Source organism: Schistocerca piceifrons, chromosome 3, assembly GCF_021461385.2.
Source record: "Schistocerca piceifrons isolate TAMUIC-IGC-003096 chromosome 3, iqSchPice1.1, whole genome shotgun sequence".
Lineage (NCBI taxonomy): Eukaryota > Metazoa > Arthropoda > Insecta > Orthoptera > Acrididae > Schistocerca > Schistocerca piceifrons.
In genome coordinates, this window is record NC_060140.1 from 291,446,710 (window position 1) to 291,465,284 (window position 18,575).

General features: G+C 36.5%; 1 protein-coding gene across 6 annotated transcripts in view; it reads right to left on the reverse strand.

The window, feature by feature from the left end:
• The window catches only part of LOC124788188 (DNA ligase 3), a 637,556-nt gene that overhangs the window by 270,035 nt on the left and 348,946 nt on the right, over positions 1-18,575 (reverse strand). For all 6 annotated transcript variants that reach the window (XM_047255354.1, XM_047255349.1, XM_047255352.1 and 3 more), the window contains 4 exons: positions 8,737-8,843; positions 4,881-5,012; positions 2,198-2,277; positions 1,968-2,045 (listed from right to left, as the gene is read on the reverse strand). In XM_047255354.1, coding sequence (XP_047111310.1) covers positions 1,968-2,045; positions 2,198-2,277; positions 4,881-5,012; positions 8,737-8,843 — 397 coding nt within the window. The remainder of the gene's footprint in view (positions 1-1,967; positions 2,046-2,197; positions 2,278-4,880; positions 5,013-8,736; positions 8,844-18,575) is intronic.

Below are 18,575 nucleotides of genomic sequence, written 5' to 3' on the forward strand. Positions count from 1 at the left end.
AACTGCGCAGCTTATTCCACAGTGCAGCAGGTTTTGATATGCCGCATACGACAGAGCGGGCATGTCTGATTTTGGCATTCCTCACGCTTTGCTTGGTTCTATTTCAGAGTTTCCTATAAGCTTCGTACGCCTCGGGAGTTGGGTTACACTTGAAGGCCCTATGTGCAGCATCACGTTCATTCATTAACTGGCGTAATGCAGTGGTGAGCCACGGAGCAGGAGCTCTCTTTACCTTGACAGTGCGTTGAGGAGCATGTTTATCATACAGTGCAATAATTTTGCGACATAATTCCCGAATTTTTCCGTCTAAAGTCGGTTCATTGCTTATATCATGCCAAGGGATGTCTGAGCAATCCTTTTGAAGAGCGTCATGGTTAACATTTTTTAGGTTTCTGTAGGTTACCAGGTGAGATTTTTCTTTGGTAGTATGTACTGAGTAATTTAAGAAAATCACGTCATGAGCAGAGAGTCCTGAAGCGGATGTCTGATTGGCGCGAATTATTTTATCTGGTCGCTTTGTTGCTATTATATCTATGAGTGTATGGCTGTGTGGCGTGTGATGAGTTGGGTCCAGCGGTGCTAAACTCATATCATTGGAGTGGAACAGTCTCCTAAGTTTTTCTGCAGAGGGAGATTTTAACTGTAAGTCGATGTTTGTGTCGCCCATAATGATTATGTGTTCATACAGTGTCACGAGCGAGGACAGGGCAGACTGAAAGGAGGACATAGCACCGACGTTTGGAGGTTTATAGATTACTCCAATTAGCAGTTTCTGATATGATGTATTTATTTCGAAAAACAAGAACTCTGCTTCTCCTTCGCCCTTTGCATCCGATGTGCATAGTATAGTAGGTCTCAGATCAGAGCGAATATAGGCACCCACACCACCCCCGCGTCGTGTTTCACGATCTGCCCTTAGGAGAGAGTAACCAGTGATTCGGATAGCGTCGGAAGAAATGTTTGGTTTCAACCAAGTTTCAGAGACGAGGATAATATGGAACAGCGATTGGCAGAACAGGTCACAGAACTCGTCGAAGTGAGCCGTTAGCGACTGAGCGTTCGCGTGGGCCACAAAGAGCCCGCCGCTGGAACCAGTCCGTCCCATTGTGGCCGCCTGTAGGACCGAGCGCGCTCCGTCTACCTGCTGGCCGGAAGAGGGACAAAAGCTGGATTTCGCGGGGGAAGACATATTTACAGGTGTGTCCAAGGTCGTGACTGACTCAAGCGTCTGTGGGCTAAAGGTGAAAGACAGGCTGGTGGTATCGGAGAAGGGAGCGAAAAGAAAGATGGAAAGTGGCAGTAGTGGTTACGATAAAGATAATAGTAGTAGTAGTGGTAGTGACGAGGATGAAAATAACAGATATAGAAAGGTGGTTTTAAGGAGATTCCTGTTAATGGAGAATGTTAATTCCCGTTTGACTGACAATATGAATATAAATGAGCACTTATGATAGGCAACTAAAGAAGCAATATTTATGTGAAACAATTGACTGATTTTAAATAGACTACTTATGGTACATATAGAAATAATGAAGCAATATTTACGTAAAAAAAATGAAAAGAAAGAATAAAAATTAACTTATATTAGACAGAGTAAAATATGAGACTGTTTTTATTTTGCACATATAACTTGATTTTCTTTCATGAGTGAATCAAAATCACGTCAAATGCCACCACAAGTTTTCAGCTGATTTATTCTACTGATGTAATGGTTTTTTTTCCTTATAAGTTAATTATAATATTTATACACATTGAAACTGTGTCCCATATCTGTGAGTAATACCACACAACAGGATTTCTGGAATCAATAAAAATCAAATCAAATAAAAAAATTCTTGGTATGGCATAATGGTTTAAACATTCGCTTTTGTGAATGGATGGAAGTATCACACACAGTAGACTACATGTGTGTAGGCTAACACACTTGAATGTTACTATAATAGCAGCTGATAAAATGGACAACTTACATATGTTTGGGACCAGCATTGATTCTCAGGTCATGCTTCACTAGTCGAATGATCATTTTCAAGTCATTTGATGTACATCTGAAAAAAAAAACAGTTCTCCTTATCAGATAAAATAATAATTTATCAGAGTCATTATAATACTGTTGCCACAGGAACAAACACTTTGCATACATGGAAACTTTTTTTTTTTTTTTTTTGTGGCTACATCAAATGCAGTTTATACACATTACCTTTTTGCTATTTGTTTGAAGTGATGGGCTTGTTCATCCTCTTTTGTCATAGTAGAAAGCTTCTCCAAAAATTCATCAACCTATGAACGCAATATGATTCAATGTTAGGAATGAAAATTAAATTACACAAACTCTTAACATTCAAAAAAAGTTTAATATGTTAAAAGAAATCTGATTCTGTGTCACAGTACAAAACAAACATACATCAATCAAGGCATTGGCAGAAATGAGAAATCACATTAAGACCAGATCTACACGGGCAAGGTTTTTTGAGAACACGTACTGTCTCTTCTACCGTCAACATGATGTGTTCCGCAATCTAAGGCAATTGATGTAGACTGATGCTGCATTACTTCATAAAATTCTTTTTTTCTTTCACAACAATCAACAATGATACACAGTCCAATGCACACCAACTCCAAGAAATATTTTTACTTTTCTCCTGTTCTGCTCTCACATTTAATCTAGGAATTTTCATTCACCATTTCGGCATAAGTGTTTTCTGGAAAGATGTACAGACAGCTACTGTGAGATGCAAACAGCAACCATCTCCTTCTTTTAGTCTTTGTTGTTGACACATGGGAGGCTGTGTGTGTGACAGTGTTATGCTAAGATCAATGTCTAACAAATTATGGCAAATATGTTACACAGAGGGTGGCTTTGTTAGTGGTGAAGTGTTCGACTACAGATCCAAAGCTCTTGGGTTTGATCCCAGTAAGTCTTAGGATTTTTATCTAATATCTATCATTTCTTTCAACTCTGGCAATATTTGTTAATCTGAAAAATGACATGTTGCAGTATGGTTCAGAGTCCACATTGAACTGTAGGTCCCCCTATAACAGGCTGGTTAGGTCATTTCAAAGGATAGGCATACCACCTGCAATTGGACCATACCTAGCACTGTGGTGTTCAAATCAGCCTTCAGGATGACAATGGTTTCACCTTTTGTATGCTGAACAGCTTGTTGTAAGTTATAGGAGATTTGTTCATTTCTTTTGAAAACTCACTTGCATTTTCTTTAACAATTTAATTGCTTTGTTGCAAGAAATAATACCTAAATTAATAGTTAACAAATAATAATCACATCTTAACTATTTATGAAAATACACAGTATTTTATATCCAGATTTGTAATATTTTAAATGTTGTTCTCTTTTGTAGGGGGCTGTCAAAGGAAAATGAGACAAATGGGAAAAAAGTAAGTAAACTGTTTATTATTTCACAAGTAATTGCCGTAACTGCTACTTATCTCACTGTGAGACACGATGGCCAGTGCCCTCACTTAAAAATGTTTGCAGTTTTCCAGGTAACCATGATTGTATGCAAGTGTGCACCACATAATACAAAGTAAATCAATGGCCAGAACTGTCATCCATGGCTCAAAAAATGTGGAAATTGGATGAGGAGAGATTGGAACCATATGGAGGATGTGTTTTGAGTATACTGCATTAATTTTCCTTGCGAGCCTTTCCACATCCTACCTAACCCCCAAGCTCTCTCTGTGTCGTTTCCACATTTTTGGGGCCCTGAAGAAAGACCTTTGTGGCTGCTGATTTGCTTCAAATGAAGAGGTGCATGACTGGATACAATCATGGTTCTATAAGCAGCCACAACCATTTTTCCATGAAGGCACAGACCATTTTGTCATAGTTACTCTAATAACAGTTATGGAGATTACTTTCGAAATAATAAACAGTTTATACTTACTTTTTTCTGTCCGTTTCAATTTCATTTTACTGTCCCTTATAATACTCAGTCTTCCAATATTCTTCCATGTTTCCCGAGTTCTGTTGCTTGGATTTCTTCTCTCTTGTATTTACTCCTTGGTTAACTCTACAGTTATGAGGTGTGACCTTTGACTGTAGGATCAGTACAACAAGCTAGTGTCTTACTGTAGTACAGCAGTTGATGCTGCATTTATTTAGTTGGGCAGCACCCCTTCTTACTAAATTTTTTTTTCTGCAGTTATTGCTGAATGGTGAGTGTTTTGAATCTATCACTGCCAACTTTATGTCATTAATCACAAAATTATGAATTAATACAGATTTTTCCCAAGTTTTACTCATTCAATTATCTCCATTGCTTTGTATGAATTTATTGCCTGCACATTTTGCAGGGGGTATTTTACAGAACATAAAATGAATGTTTAAGAAACATTATGCTCAAAACTGTTTCTTCACATGTAACATTTTTAATGTTATTCAACAACAGAGAAAGCACAGAAACAGCAAGAATTTTCATAAATTATCGTGAGTTCAACTATAAAACAAGAGGATAGACCACATGTATGAAGTTGAGAGATTGCACATTAATGTAACTTGCTGCAAGTAAGTAAATCAGCAGATGTGAAGAAACCAAATATTAACTGGTCAAGATTAAACAGAATACTGGTGTGATATATAATGCCATCATTACATTTTATATTTTAGATCATTACATGTCAGTTTTATTTCCCCCTACAGCTGTGCACTATAAATTTATAAATTGTATCAACATCTTAGTTTTGGAAACATAACTGTCAAAGCATCTTTCTGCTCTCTTTAATGTGTTTCAGTCATATCATTTTAACTTCTGCTTTAGAGAAGCAGTCATGAATACAACTGCACATAGGTACCATTTGTTAAATATATTACTTCAAAATACTGTGAAGTCTTTGCTGTACTAAAACCTATATCTGTGCTTACATCATATAAAGATAATGTACTCTTTTTCGTAGGTTGCAGGTGGGTGCTGCGTTCAAAGAAGATGCGAACTGTTTCAGCCACATCTCCTTGTTCTAAGTCTTCCAACATTTCATCTTGGTCAGCATGCAGAATCTTGAAAAAAGATTTGAAACAGTGAATACAACATGTATGCAAAATTTTTGTATTAATTCTATAGTTTAATCATAATGTGTAAGTAAATGTCGCAAAACATATTTTCAGATTTGTTAAGAAATTGTTCTGGTTTGTCACTAAAAAATTAGAAACTATTCTGACACAGACAAAATAGTTACAACCAAATAAATCATAATCTGGTTGGACTGTGATAATCTTAACAATAACAGGAAATTCAGAGTTTGCAGAAAGGATATATAAACCACTGGACTGAAGATACAGTTTTAACTCAAGATGTTATAATAATTGTGATTTTCTGTGATGTATCCCAAGCATATGCTATTGGCCATTTCATATCACAGACCCCCATCTTGGCAGTGGGCTACCGATTCAAAATGGTTTGAACCCAGAGAATTATCAGACAACACTTTGTAATTCCGAGCAAAGACTTCAGTGAGACTTGTACACAGTCAGGAGAGGTGCCTTTTTCTTCGTATCAAGGTTGTGAAGGTACCAAGATATAATCTTCCACAAGTTGAATGCTTTATCAGCTTTTTGTAGTGTAAATACGGGGAACAGTCAAAGTTTTAATTATCACCTCAGAAAAATCAAATTGTAACTGTGAAACTTGGTGACAATGTTTGCCTTTCCCTACATATCCACTGGTAAAAGTGACATTTCCCCAATAATGGATGACTTGGTAAAGAACACAATTGTATAAATCTCTTTCTAGCCATTCAGAATTGTTTGACTTCAAAAATCACCACATCGTCATTCTTAAAATGCCAGTCACATAAAGGTAGAAATCACGTAGAAGTCACTGGGTGCCATTTCAGGAGAATACAGGAGAGAGGCAAAATTTGATGGCCTAAGAGAGCAAGAAGTGTGATTGTGTGTCTTTTACTAAAGAAGCTGAGGCACTGTTGTGAAGAAAAACACCCCTGTGGACAATTTCTCTGGACGCATTATGTTTACAGCTCATGTAAGCTCAGCAGGACATTTCATTGGTATGCTCCTTTGAAAGATTGCTCATTGCTCTTGTCTCCCCCCCTCCCCCCCCCCCCCCCCCCCGCCCTTTCTCTAGAAGCATAATCTGTTACCACTAACCACTATGATGTGACAACCCCCCCCCCCAACACAAAACACACACACACACACACACACACACACACACACACACACACACACACACACACTCACTCACTCACTCACTCACTCACTCACTCTGCCCAAAAAAAAGAATGCTCCTTTATCTTGGGGTCACAATGATGCACTCAGCACTCTTCTGTGATGATGAGGTGGCTAAGGAAGTCATTTGGATTGGCATGAGGCAGCTGTAACATTGCCACTATTGCCTCAGTTCAGCAGCCATTTTAAACAAGTTTCAGGGGTCACAAAAACCGGCAGGTGACTTGCTTTGTGATGTTCAAAAGGTCATGCACGATGTTGAAAACTGATCCTTGACTGATTTTCAATTTTTATACTATTGCCTTAATTGTAATATGTTGGTCTTTATGCACAAAGTCCTCCTTTTCTCTTGACATTCCCAATTCTTTGCAGAGAGACGTCTGACTCTCTGTCATTCCAGCTTACCTGACCACACTGGAATCTTCTGTGTCACCTATCCATGGTGTCACATTATGGGGCATTGTTTTTGTATGATTCCACCAACTCAGCATTAACTGACAAAGGCGTTTCCCTTAAAATGAAGGAAATTATTACTTTTGTTTCTCTAGCAGTGTGCTATTGTCTGTGGTGCAGATATTTCAGGGTGCACCATGCCTGCAGACATTCTAACTTCAAACAAAGTATTGTTACCTAACTGTATTTTCTTCAGGGTGATAAAACTTCATGAGTGGTGTTTATGCATTTTGCTGTAAGTGGTTGTCTGTTATGTATTTTTCAATGGTAGAAGAGAGAAAAGAGTTGGTTGCACATGTAAGAACAGTTACACAGCTAAGAAGTACAATACATAAAATGTTTTGATGATCTTTTAAGATATGAACAATAGCTCAGAAACATTTGATAGCTACAAAGGCTGCTATGAATTATGTAAATTGCACAGTTTCAGTAGATTCTAAAGGAATATAATACCAGAAAGGTTCACTATAGCTTCCATGCCACATCAGTTCCTATGTGCATATATAAAATGACCTTCCCTAAACACTAGTTTCTCATGCTGAATAACTCTCATGATACCATGTAGGATAATTATGAGCTTGTGGGTCTGTGGAATGAATAATTACTCTAATCTAATCAGTGACAAAATTCCATTTTGACACATTTCTTTATATACTCTTACATGTCCTGTACTAACAATCTTTCTGCTTCATGACTACTTTTTTTCCACTTTATACAAATACCTCATCAAAAACTCATTTAGTTCACTAACAGCTCATTTGAAATCCTCAGAAAACTGACAAAATGTCAAGATTTTATACATTCAATGTGGGCACTATATAGGCAAATATAAGAAATGGTAGTTTTTTCCTTCCTACGTCATCCCCTAGTTATTGAACTCCCAGCCTCAAAAAATTTTTGGAGCAAATCTTCAAGAGTATAAGATGTAAATGAGGCAATCCCATAATCGTATATAGCCCCAAAGATAAAAACCACATGGAGTAATGTTTGGTCACTCATAAGGCTACTGACAATGAGCATGATCTTACACCTCACAGCTTTCAGACCAGTGTCCTGAAATAATGGTGTGCAGGTAACATCAGAAATCAATTTGTCAAAGTGTTGTGGAATGCTGTCTTACATTAAAATGAAGCCATTTTGCATTTCTAAGTAATTTATTCTTGCCATAGATCTTTCCAAGAAAAGGGGAGACCCATAAACTTTAAAGGACATTGACCTGTCATATCTGTTGGCTGCTGAAGAAATAAGGGTTTAGAAAAACACACCTGAGAAAGAGAAAAATTAGCCATGCTGTTTTCTGTGCCTTCAAAAACTAAGCTTAGAATATATGTTGGCACTACATCTAAAGTTAATGTTGACTTTTAAGTGAAGACATCTTAGCACACTGACTTATCAGGACAGAACAGTTCAATTTCAATGACAATTGAGTACAATAAATGGAAGAAGTGCTTGCAGACATTTTACAGAAACATTTGAGATCATACTGATCTCAGTATCAATGCCAACAGCACACACACTATATATTTTCAATTCTCTAGTTTGCTTCCACTAGACAAAAATAATGAATTGCATACAACTGCAATGATGATGGTTGGTCTGTCAAATATTTCTTGCATCAAACTATTACAAAGTAATCTGACCAACAATGGTAATCTTGGCCTGGTACCCATTCAGCTTGGTTTGGCAGTATCCTTTAAGATGAAAACCAATTTTTAACCCAGGCAAAAATATTTAACATGTAAAACATTTTCTTCCAAATAAAGCATTTTCACCCTCCATGCCCCCCCCCCCCCCCCCCCCCCACCACCTTACATTGTAATTTAAACTATCATTACACACATAATGTCTTAAACAGATATGTTCAGTATCTAAAATAAAGTGACTGAAGTAACAGGTACCTGAACAAACAATCTTCATATTACATGTTGAAGTAATTAAGAAATGAATACACTTGAATTACATAAAGCGTATTCAGACTGATGTCTTATTTTGTTTTGTTGAGTGGTGGCACATGGATATACAAAATCACAATGTATTTAAATATAATCGTGTTATGTAATTGATCAGAAAGTAAAGTACTAACTCTGCTAAACAGTTTCACAATCTGCTTGCTTTGGATATTGTAAACTCTCTTCACAGCACCAGGCAGGAGCAGGCGAACCCATAGTAGGAGATCACCTTTGAAGCTTTCTGCAAAGAAAGAACATTTTTGCTAATAAACAATATGATTCAATAAATAAATAGCAACAAATGAATGAATGAATGAATGAATGCATGCAAGCTCAGAGCAGCTGTCATTAAGTCATTTTTCAGCTATAGCAGGTTACACAGCCAAGGGAAACAAAAGAAGATAAAGACAAGCAGAAGAAACAGATGGTGGCAACAAGGGGTAAAGTTTAATGTCCTATGAACATCCAAGGTCATTAGAGAAAGGGAGTGCTGAGAAGATAGTGACACTGCAAAGAATAAACCTGAGAATTCACTGACCTCCTACAGTAATGTGAGCTGTTGGAACACAATAAAATATTACCATAGAATATGAAAAACAAATTATTCATAATGAAGCCAATAAAAATTAAAAAATTATCAATCACAACATAAAAAAGCTAATGTTGTTATTTGAAAGCAATATTAAGGTGATGGGGGAAGGGGGGGGGGGGGGTCGGAGGGGGAGGTGGGAGGGGGGGGGATGGAGAGGGAGGAAAGATTGCCATGTGTCTATGTTGCATTACCAAAACTGTTCCTATGACTCAAAAAGCAAGAACATGTGTTGCAAAATCTCTTAGCCAACGACTTTTTTGTTTTGTGTTATGACATCACCATGCAAAATGTATGTATGTGTGTTTTTTGCCCTGAGATAAGTGTTAAAGACTTTATCTTCTACAAGATGATATATGCTCCTTGCAACTGTCAGATTTAAAACACTTTCTGTATCAATAATGCCATAAATCTCTGGTGAACTGACAGAAAGAGCTCACCCACATCATCAAGTACCAATAAATTATAACTGTCAGCTTCTGTGAAATCAAGGAAAATGTGTGGCTCTTTAATATTATGATACAAATGACAGCATGCCTTAAAAATAATTGAGTTTTCATCTTTAATATAAAATCTTACTAATATTTTTCTGACAGAAAATGAACAATTATGAGATTATGTGTAACATTCTTACAAAGTGGCACACTACACATTCCATAATACAAACAAGCTTGATAGCATGTGTAGGAACAATGTTATCATGATATCAGTAACTAGTTGCTTTCTCTTTTGCATTCTATTGTCCTGTATAGGATTTTCACTTCCAGAGATGGTCCCCTTTCTAATCACGAAACTCAAACATTCAAAATACTAACTGTATGACATGATTTAAAATACATCTTTTCTCATTTTTGTTTGGTTCTCATTTTTCCAATTTATTTTCATCATTTGCAAAGTCACTTCAAAAATGTCCCTTGAGATGTATCATCTGCCATTTGTGTTGAAAATTTCTCACTGCATCCCATGGGCTGCCCAAATCTATTCACTATACTACAATCATAAGAGAATTCATTGAAGCATGCATCTTAAAAGGTCAAACAGTAGTGCTACATTAGAATCTGAAGATTATTTAGGATCAGCATTAAAAAAAAACATCATGATAACTGCTTTGGAAATCTATGGACTTAAGATTTTTGATACAATTTTATTCTCAAATTATTAAAATTCATTCATAAAAAGATACAAACAAACAGTGTCAAATGACCTATAGTCAAATACTTTTTCCAAGAAGTGAAAGTACTTCATTATATAAACCATCTGCATTACTGGCAGAACAAGCAATGCAGAGAAAAAAGATAGAATAGCAGATGTGGAATTAAGAACATGAGGTGCAATCATGGGCCAGTAATCTGATAATAGGTTATGCTGAATTTTAACAGATATTAACTTAATAATAGAGACGACATAGAAATATAGGTGCTGCTATGAACATTGTAGTTACTGTGTCTTATGGAATATCCTTTGATTACATCAGTCATCCACCTCCATTTACAAGCTCTTTCATATATTGTTTTGGATTCAGCTGCAAACTGAAAGCTATACTTTTATTTGCACATTGTACATGTATCCAAACATTGAAAATAATAGCTTCTGTTCTGGAAATTTAGAGATCTTCAGTAGTAACATATCAAAAGCCTGTTACAGCTAACTGTGTAGATTCTACACAGCTGCAAAGAGTGTGGAATCTGAATTTAATGTTTCAGATACACAATATATTTAAAAGGACAATGTTTTTTGCTCAAATGAATACAAAAAGGATTTTAAAAAATTATCTGCAGTTGACGAAATTATGTACTATCATGTAGGTATTCCCTTGAGTAGAAAAATAAAGGAGTCTGTGGCATTATAGGCTTGAGCAGTTCAACATCAATCAAGCACACCACAGTTTTATGGGAGAATTATCAAACAAAACATTAAGGGTTCAAAATAAATCAAAAGCAAATAAATGCACACCTTATCAAACTCCACTGCACATCTTATACAACACCAAATTATTGTTGAATGCACTGAAAGGTGCCAAGGTGCACTGTGGTTCATAGTTCACATTAAACTTTAAGTCCAACTATAACTGGGTGGTTGTATCAGTGCAAATGCTGAAGAAAGGCAAGGGCATTTCCCCTCCATTTCTACTAAATCATTGCAGCATTCAAATCAATCTTTGTTTTGAAAACAGTGTTACCTTATCCATATCAATAAATTAAAAAAGATTTCCATTGTTCTGATTTATGCTACTGCTGTTTAACTGCAATGTACACAAATATCAAAAAGTAGAAAAAGTACCATTAAGACACAAAGGAATTACAGACATTGGCTTTCAGAAAGCACTGATTGAAATCAATGAGGAAAGTTGAAAATTTGTGCTACAGTGGGATTCAAACATGGGTTTCCTACTTTAGTAGGCAGACACTCTGACTACTAAGCCATCCATGCTGGGGTAGTCCATGGAGCTGCAATGACCACTGTGTCCAGACAGCTTAGTGATCAGAACATCTGCGTAGTTAGCAAGATACCTATGTCTGAACCTCAGTCCTGCACAAGTTTTCAACTTGCACCATTGATTTCAATCAATGACCACTTGCAGCCAATGTCTGTAATTCCTTTGGCTGCTATCTGCTGGATCAAAATGCTACCTGTTCTTTCAGACATGCCTGAAAGAACAGACACCACATATAAAAAAGCTATTATTTTTATTCTATAGTGAAAAACTTCATGCAGAGGTATTATCTTCAACAAAGTGATCACTTCGTCTGTATGAAAAGATTAATTTTACTAGCTGCTAAATCTATGAGTTCTAAATGAGCTACTTTCCATCAGTGCATGTTTAAATATAATGACATTTATGTTTAATCAGTTTATAAATAAATTAAACAAAATAAGAAAAAGCAACCCTCACCTGAATCTGACTAACAAGTTACACAGAAACAAGCACAGACTTGTCTAGTTTCTTAGAGCCTAGACCCTTCCCAAAATGTCAGTTTTATACTTCATGCCCATCAGCACGCATTTAGAGGAGTAATTACTGGTAATTCAATGAAATCATGTAATATTTGTTTATAAAATACTTGCACTACTTTCTGTGAACTGTTTGAGCATTTGTGCATCACTGAGAAACATTACTCTGTTTATAACATCTTGAGATTGTTAACTAAGGTGCAAGAGATGTATGGAGTGCTAGCTTATGATAAAGATAGGTGACCCAGCTGTGAATTAAATATATATAACTAATAACTATTTGTCCAGTGCACTATCAAGCAAACAAGTGGTTTCCTGCTCCTCCTAGCCAAATGACAGAGTGACTCTTCAGTTTTGTCTCAGAACCTCAGCACAAACAATGAAAATGCGAAAATACAGCACAAATGACATTATTTGCAGAAAGATCCTATCTTTGCTTAAGTGGCTTTTTGGCAGCAAGAGTGGCATCTGGCCACAGAACTTACAAAAATTTTGAATTCACAATGAGCAAATGATTATCTCACACAAATCTAAAAGGAGGGATAACTGACAAAGTAATTTAAAAAGAGAAAATCTACAACATGAAATAAGTGTATCAGTGGTCGAAGACCTGAAAACCACCACCACCACCACCACCACCACCACCACCACCACCACCACCACCAACAACAACAACAACAACAACAACAAAATTTATTCAGTGATAAATAATCAATACCCTATTTCTCCACATCTGATATGTATTGTATAAATGACCTAACTGTAACTTCCATACCTGAAATCGCTCTATACTTTACTATGTATTAGACAATAGTTTTATCATACTTTTAAGAGGATTTCACAAAACATAACAAGTAAGAAAGAATGTACCACAATATATCCTTATTTTCTATGTCAATAACTTGAGCTTGTGTGACAAGCAAGAGCACAGTCTGGCTGTTTACTGTTCACAGTGAGGTGGATAACCTAAGAGAGCAGAGTGGCCAGAGGTCTTTCTTGGGGTCACAACAAGCAGAGTTATTAGATCATCTGTGTGACATACTGCACAGTAGCTCAATTCATTTAAAAAAAAAAAGAAAAGAAAAAAAAAGAAAAAAGACAGAAGTTATGCCACTGTTTAATGAATGAAGTCACATTTTCTTCCAGCTATTCATAATGAATCTGAAACTGCTTGATTGTTGTGAATTATAAATGAAGAATGTAAATAAGAAAATGTAAGACTCTATCCCCCACGTCTATAAAAACAAGACACGAAATACCTGTTACTGTGGTATGCTGCTCATTTCCATAGTATTTGCACAATGGAAAAGAAACTTCTAGTGTCATGTAAACACAATTACTGATCTTACAACATAAGTAATGGATGGATGGAAGTACGCTTGGGGGCCAGCTCCATAAGTTCTATAACAAATTCCCCTAGTACAAATGCTTTAAGCTAGTCTGTGACCAACACCAAGCCAGGTTCACACCAGCTTGTCATGAGCAAGTAAGACTATCAAACATCTTGTGAATCAGTTCACATTCAGAACAAATGCCAAAATCAATGTAAACCAGAAAATAACAATCCACTAATAAACAAAGAAAGTCCAGGTGCAATAACACAGTGATTATTTTTAGAATGTTTACAGCATGTTACCAGATGCTACATATAAGCAGATGCACACCCTGGCTTCTTGTGATGTCAGTTTTATGGGGCACTGAAGGGAGGCTTTACCCAACAAATTCACTTACAGTCTTTATCAACATAATGACCAGGCACTTTGACCAGCTAATATTATCTATAGACTCACAGCTGTCACAGTCTGTTGGAAGATTGAATATCTCCACTTCTAAGTTGCTTCTTGACAAGAACATAGTGTCTCTCAGATCAAATAGCTATTGTATACTACTGAGTTAATCTATTCCACCTGTTGTGTAAGGAATTGAAGATACAATGACAGTCAATACACAGGTAGTAGTACTGTTAGCCTCTTAAAAAACTGTACAATACATTTTGCCAGATTGCACATTTTAAAGTTAATGTCTGTTGATTCTTAAATATTACCCTACTCTTCACAATGCCCTAAGATCTGCAGCCATCCCTTGCCCCTAGATATGAAAGAAAATATTTTCATTTCCAATAAGCCACATATACAGGATGAACATTAGTAACAGTGACAAACTGCAGTGGCATCTTCCTGACTTGAAATGGTGGAAAAGAGGTCCTATGAAAATGTGCCCAGAAGCAGACGGTGTGCATGCACTGACAACAAATCATTCCAGAACACAGAATAGAGCTGCATTGCATCCATGTTACAACAGATTTTCAAAGTGGCCTCCATGGGTTGCAATGTGTATGTTCACATGTCACATTATGGATTGTCACACTCTTTCTCATGTTCCAATCTTTCTCTGACCAGCTTTACAGGTGTCATGAACACACTGTTGAAGGTCCTGTGAATCAGGAACTGGCTCAGTATAAGCAACATCTTTCAGATGTCCCCAGTGAAAAAAATCAAGGGTGTTTACATCCAGTTATCTAACAGGTCATGCTACAGGGCCCCTACATCCAATCCAACATCTGGGGAAGATTTTGTTGAGGTGTCAGTTATAGTAATGCAGAAATGGAGTGGTGTTCCACCATGCAGAAACCATATAATCTGTCATATTACCAAAGGCATGTTCTCAAGCAGCCCAAATAGAGTATTCCGCAGGAAGTCCAGGCATGTTTCTCCACTGCAGTGTTGTGGAATAACTGGTCCAAGTATGTGGTCGCAAAGGAACACTCTTCACACAATGATGCTGATGAGATGCCTCAACCATTCCTGGAGGATTGTCTGTAGCTCACAGATGATGATTATGCAGATTGATTATGCCAGTTCTGGTAAAGGTTGCTTTGTCAGTAAAGAGGAATGATGACAGAAAACCCATAATCATGGTGATATACAATCCTTGCACTCATTGCAGGTGATTGTGATTGTAGCAGTTGTCATGCAGGATACACATAATTTCACTTCGGCTTACACCATGTTGATGGGTCAGTTGCTGGAGCTTGTACTAAGATTCATCTTAATATCCTGCAGAATCTGGCCCTCCAAATCTGGTGTAAGCTCAGTGCACCACCTCCCTGCATCTTCATCTGCCATGGTGACATTATCACCCAAAAGGGGCTTGAAGTGTTGTGTGTGTGTATTTTTACACTACCTTTAAATGGACTGACTTCTGGTAAAATTGTATTGCATACAGGATGTTGCAGAAGGAATGGTCATTACTCAGGGATGCGACAGGAACACTCATTTGAAGCAAAAAACTTTATGTGGGTATGTGCCCTATTCCGAATGTTGTCAAAGATAAAACACATTTAACATATATTTGTTTTTGGCCTAGTGGCATACTCATATACATCTTACCCACACAGCCTCTGACATTTTATTCTAGCTCAACCTACTGTGCTGCTTCAACCTCTTTGCTTGGTGAAAACACAGTTGTCCACTGTGTGCTCCAAGGGACTGATAGTGTTATCAGAGGTAAGCATCAGTTAACTGTATGTGTACACAACCTGGCTAAATTGCCACACATTTACACTAATGAAGAATATGTAGATATAGTGTATGTTTACAGCTTCTGTGATAGTAACGCTCCTGCTGCTTTTTAAGTATACCATCAGGGCTTTCCAACAAATTGAATTTCTGATCATAGTTGCAAGTACACTGTGTGAGAGGTATTCTCCCAAGTTCCCATTTTTCTTCTGAACATTTAGTTCAACAACCTGTGGAGGAACAGAAACACATTGTTGAAATCATGCAGCATAGTACTACTATCAGCAACTGATGACTTTCTGCATGTGTCAATGTCCCACAAACATATCAATATTTAGTGAGGCATTATCAGTAACATGTTGACAGGTCCAGTCATTTTAGAAGAGCAAATGAATGACAGAATTACGTGAATTCTTTGAAAAATATGTTTGTTGAACACTTTGAGGATGTTTCTTTTGCCATATGAATTGCAAATGTACTTCCAAAGTCATGGAGAATCCCCACATTTTACCACACGTGGGAGGGAATATCTTAACCACATTTACTCTAATTACTGTATTGGTCACGGTAGTACAGTTAACTGGCCACCAACATCACTAGACGTTACGGCATCACATTTTTGTTTCTGGGGTTGGATGAAATAGGAGGTCAAACGAAAGGTGAATAAACAAGACGAACTGTTTGGTTGCATCATGGATGTGGTGTCCTCATCAGAAAAACTACAAATGCCTTCAGACAAGCAATGCACCAAGTTCTCCCAAGAGTGCACAGCTGCAGCAAAGTCGACGGTGGTATATTCCAGCATTTATTGTTACCTGTACAATAGCTGTAATGTGATGTGCATGAGAATGTTTAGATATGAATGCATCAAAAATATGTATTTCTTAATCAGTACTTTGTAAAATACATGTTATAATGTTTATTAATGATTGTACATGTGTACACATGTAAACCTCAGAGGGTATTGAGTAATACAGAAAATAAATGACAATGTATGTTAAATGTGTCCTATCTCTGAAACCATCCAGAGTGGGATCTATGGCCACATGATGTTTCCTGCTTCAAATGATCGTTCTTCAGATGGATGCAGAAAACAGATACTCAATTTCTTATTCAATGTCCTGGTGATCTGGAACAGGATACCATCAGTGTACTATATGACTTTAAATAAAAGGTACACTTTCACATGTCTTAAGACATTTTATTACTCACAGTGATGCAGGTGGTCCATCATAAATAACAGTTCAACTGTTAATTCTGAACTCACTAAACCACATCCTTCCATACATTTTCACACAATTACCTCATTGTTGTTTTTACAGTTTTCAGTAATTACAAATGACAAGTATTTCGGTAAGTCAATTTGACATATGTACAGAAAAAGGTTAAGCATTGCCATTTGTTTCACACATACAAATTAGCCAGAAAGCAATGATAACCTTTGGAATTACATCAGGTATGTGGGATAGACAATGATTTTGACAATTTCATTAATTACACAGCAGAAAAATTAAGTACGGTGTTCCCACCATGCTTTCTACATACATTTTAACAGAGCTTTCAGTTAAAATTTATAATAATTTTGTATTTTGTCTTTTGACTATTTTTCATTTGGATAAGCTCACATTATGCTTTGATGTCACTTAACTCTGATAAATACTTTGCTTATACAGGGAGATAATAGCAGTCCTTATAATATTCTGAAGATTTCTTGGTGTATTTTCACTGATAAATAAAAATGTGACACATGGTGTAGTGTGTTTTCACTATAATTTAATTAAAACAGAATACAACAATTTCAATTTTCCTGTCAATTGACTATGGTTTATAGGTTTGATGTGTTCATACTTTGTAACCATTTACATACAACATCATCCACTAGGTTTAGATCACTACTTTGTTTATGTTTTTGATATTATGATTGTGTTGTTCTTTGCCCAATATGAAATGTTTGCATGTAATCTAATTAGTGTACTAAGGTAACACACAAATTAGATCCATTACATTCTGACACAGTATTGTAATCTGAGTGGTGGCTGGCCCTCAATGAACTGAGAGTTGCAGTAATGATCTGTTCACTTTGCTTTCCACTCTCACCACCACCACCACCACCACCACCACCACCAACAACAACAACAACAACAACAACAACAACAACGATGTATTTATGTCCCTCTCAGTCAAATATAATAACTGTTAGCAACCGTGTGTGTAGTATTCTACCAATGTTTATTTTTAGTAGCTACTTACACCTGTTGCATCTCTACCCATTCTATATGTGACAGCTTCCATTGCCTCTACCCCATGACAAAAAAAATCTTTTTCACTTTCTTCATTACTTTTGTTTTACTCTTTAAAAATTTGGATTTTTTAACTTTTTTTCCCAAGGAGGGCAATATCCAAGATTCATCTCTTGTTTAAAACATCAACAAAAGCATTCAAAGCAAAGCCAGAGCATCTATGATTTCAAATTGTAGTGGGTTTGTTGGAAAATCAGTGCACTGAGTATCTCTCTTATTTTTTGCCATTTGTAGATTATTTTCATCTTGTGCTTTTTCACCAGTACAATTAATTTGTAAAATGAATAAATTTCTTTAAGATGAAACCCAGACAGGCAATCACAATTAGAGGCAATAAAGAAAACACAAGTAATTGATCTGAGAATGACTGATTTAGTTACCTGCAAGGAGCCTTTAAGAAGAAAAGGCCATTTCTTTTTGGCTCTCGTTTTGATATTTGTTTTCTTAAAAATACATTTATAATAATTATCCATGTCATCAATTTAATCTCATATTTACTTCAGATTTGTCACAGACTTTAAAAACCTGCTCAGTCATCCTCTTCCACTAGGTTCTGTCTTGTGCTTCATCTGTCCATCCAACTTAAGACTCTACTCAGCTTTTACATGTAGTTT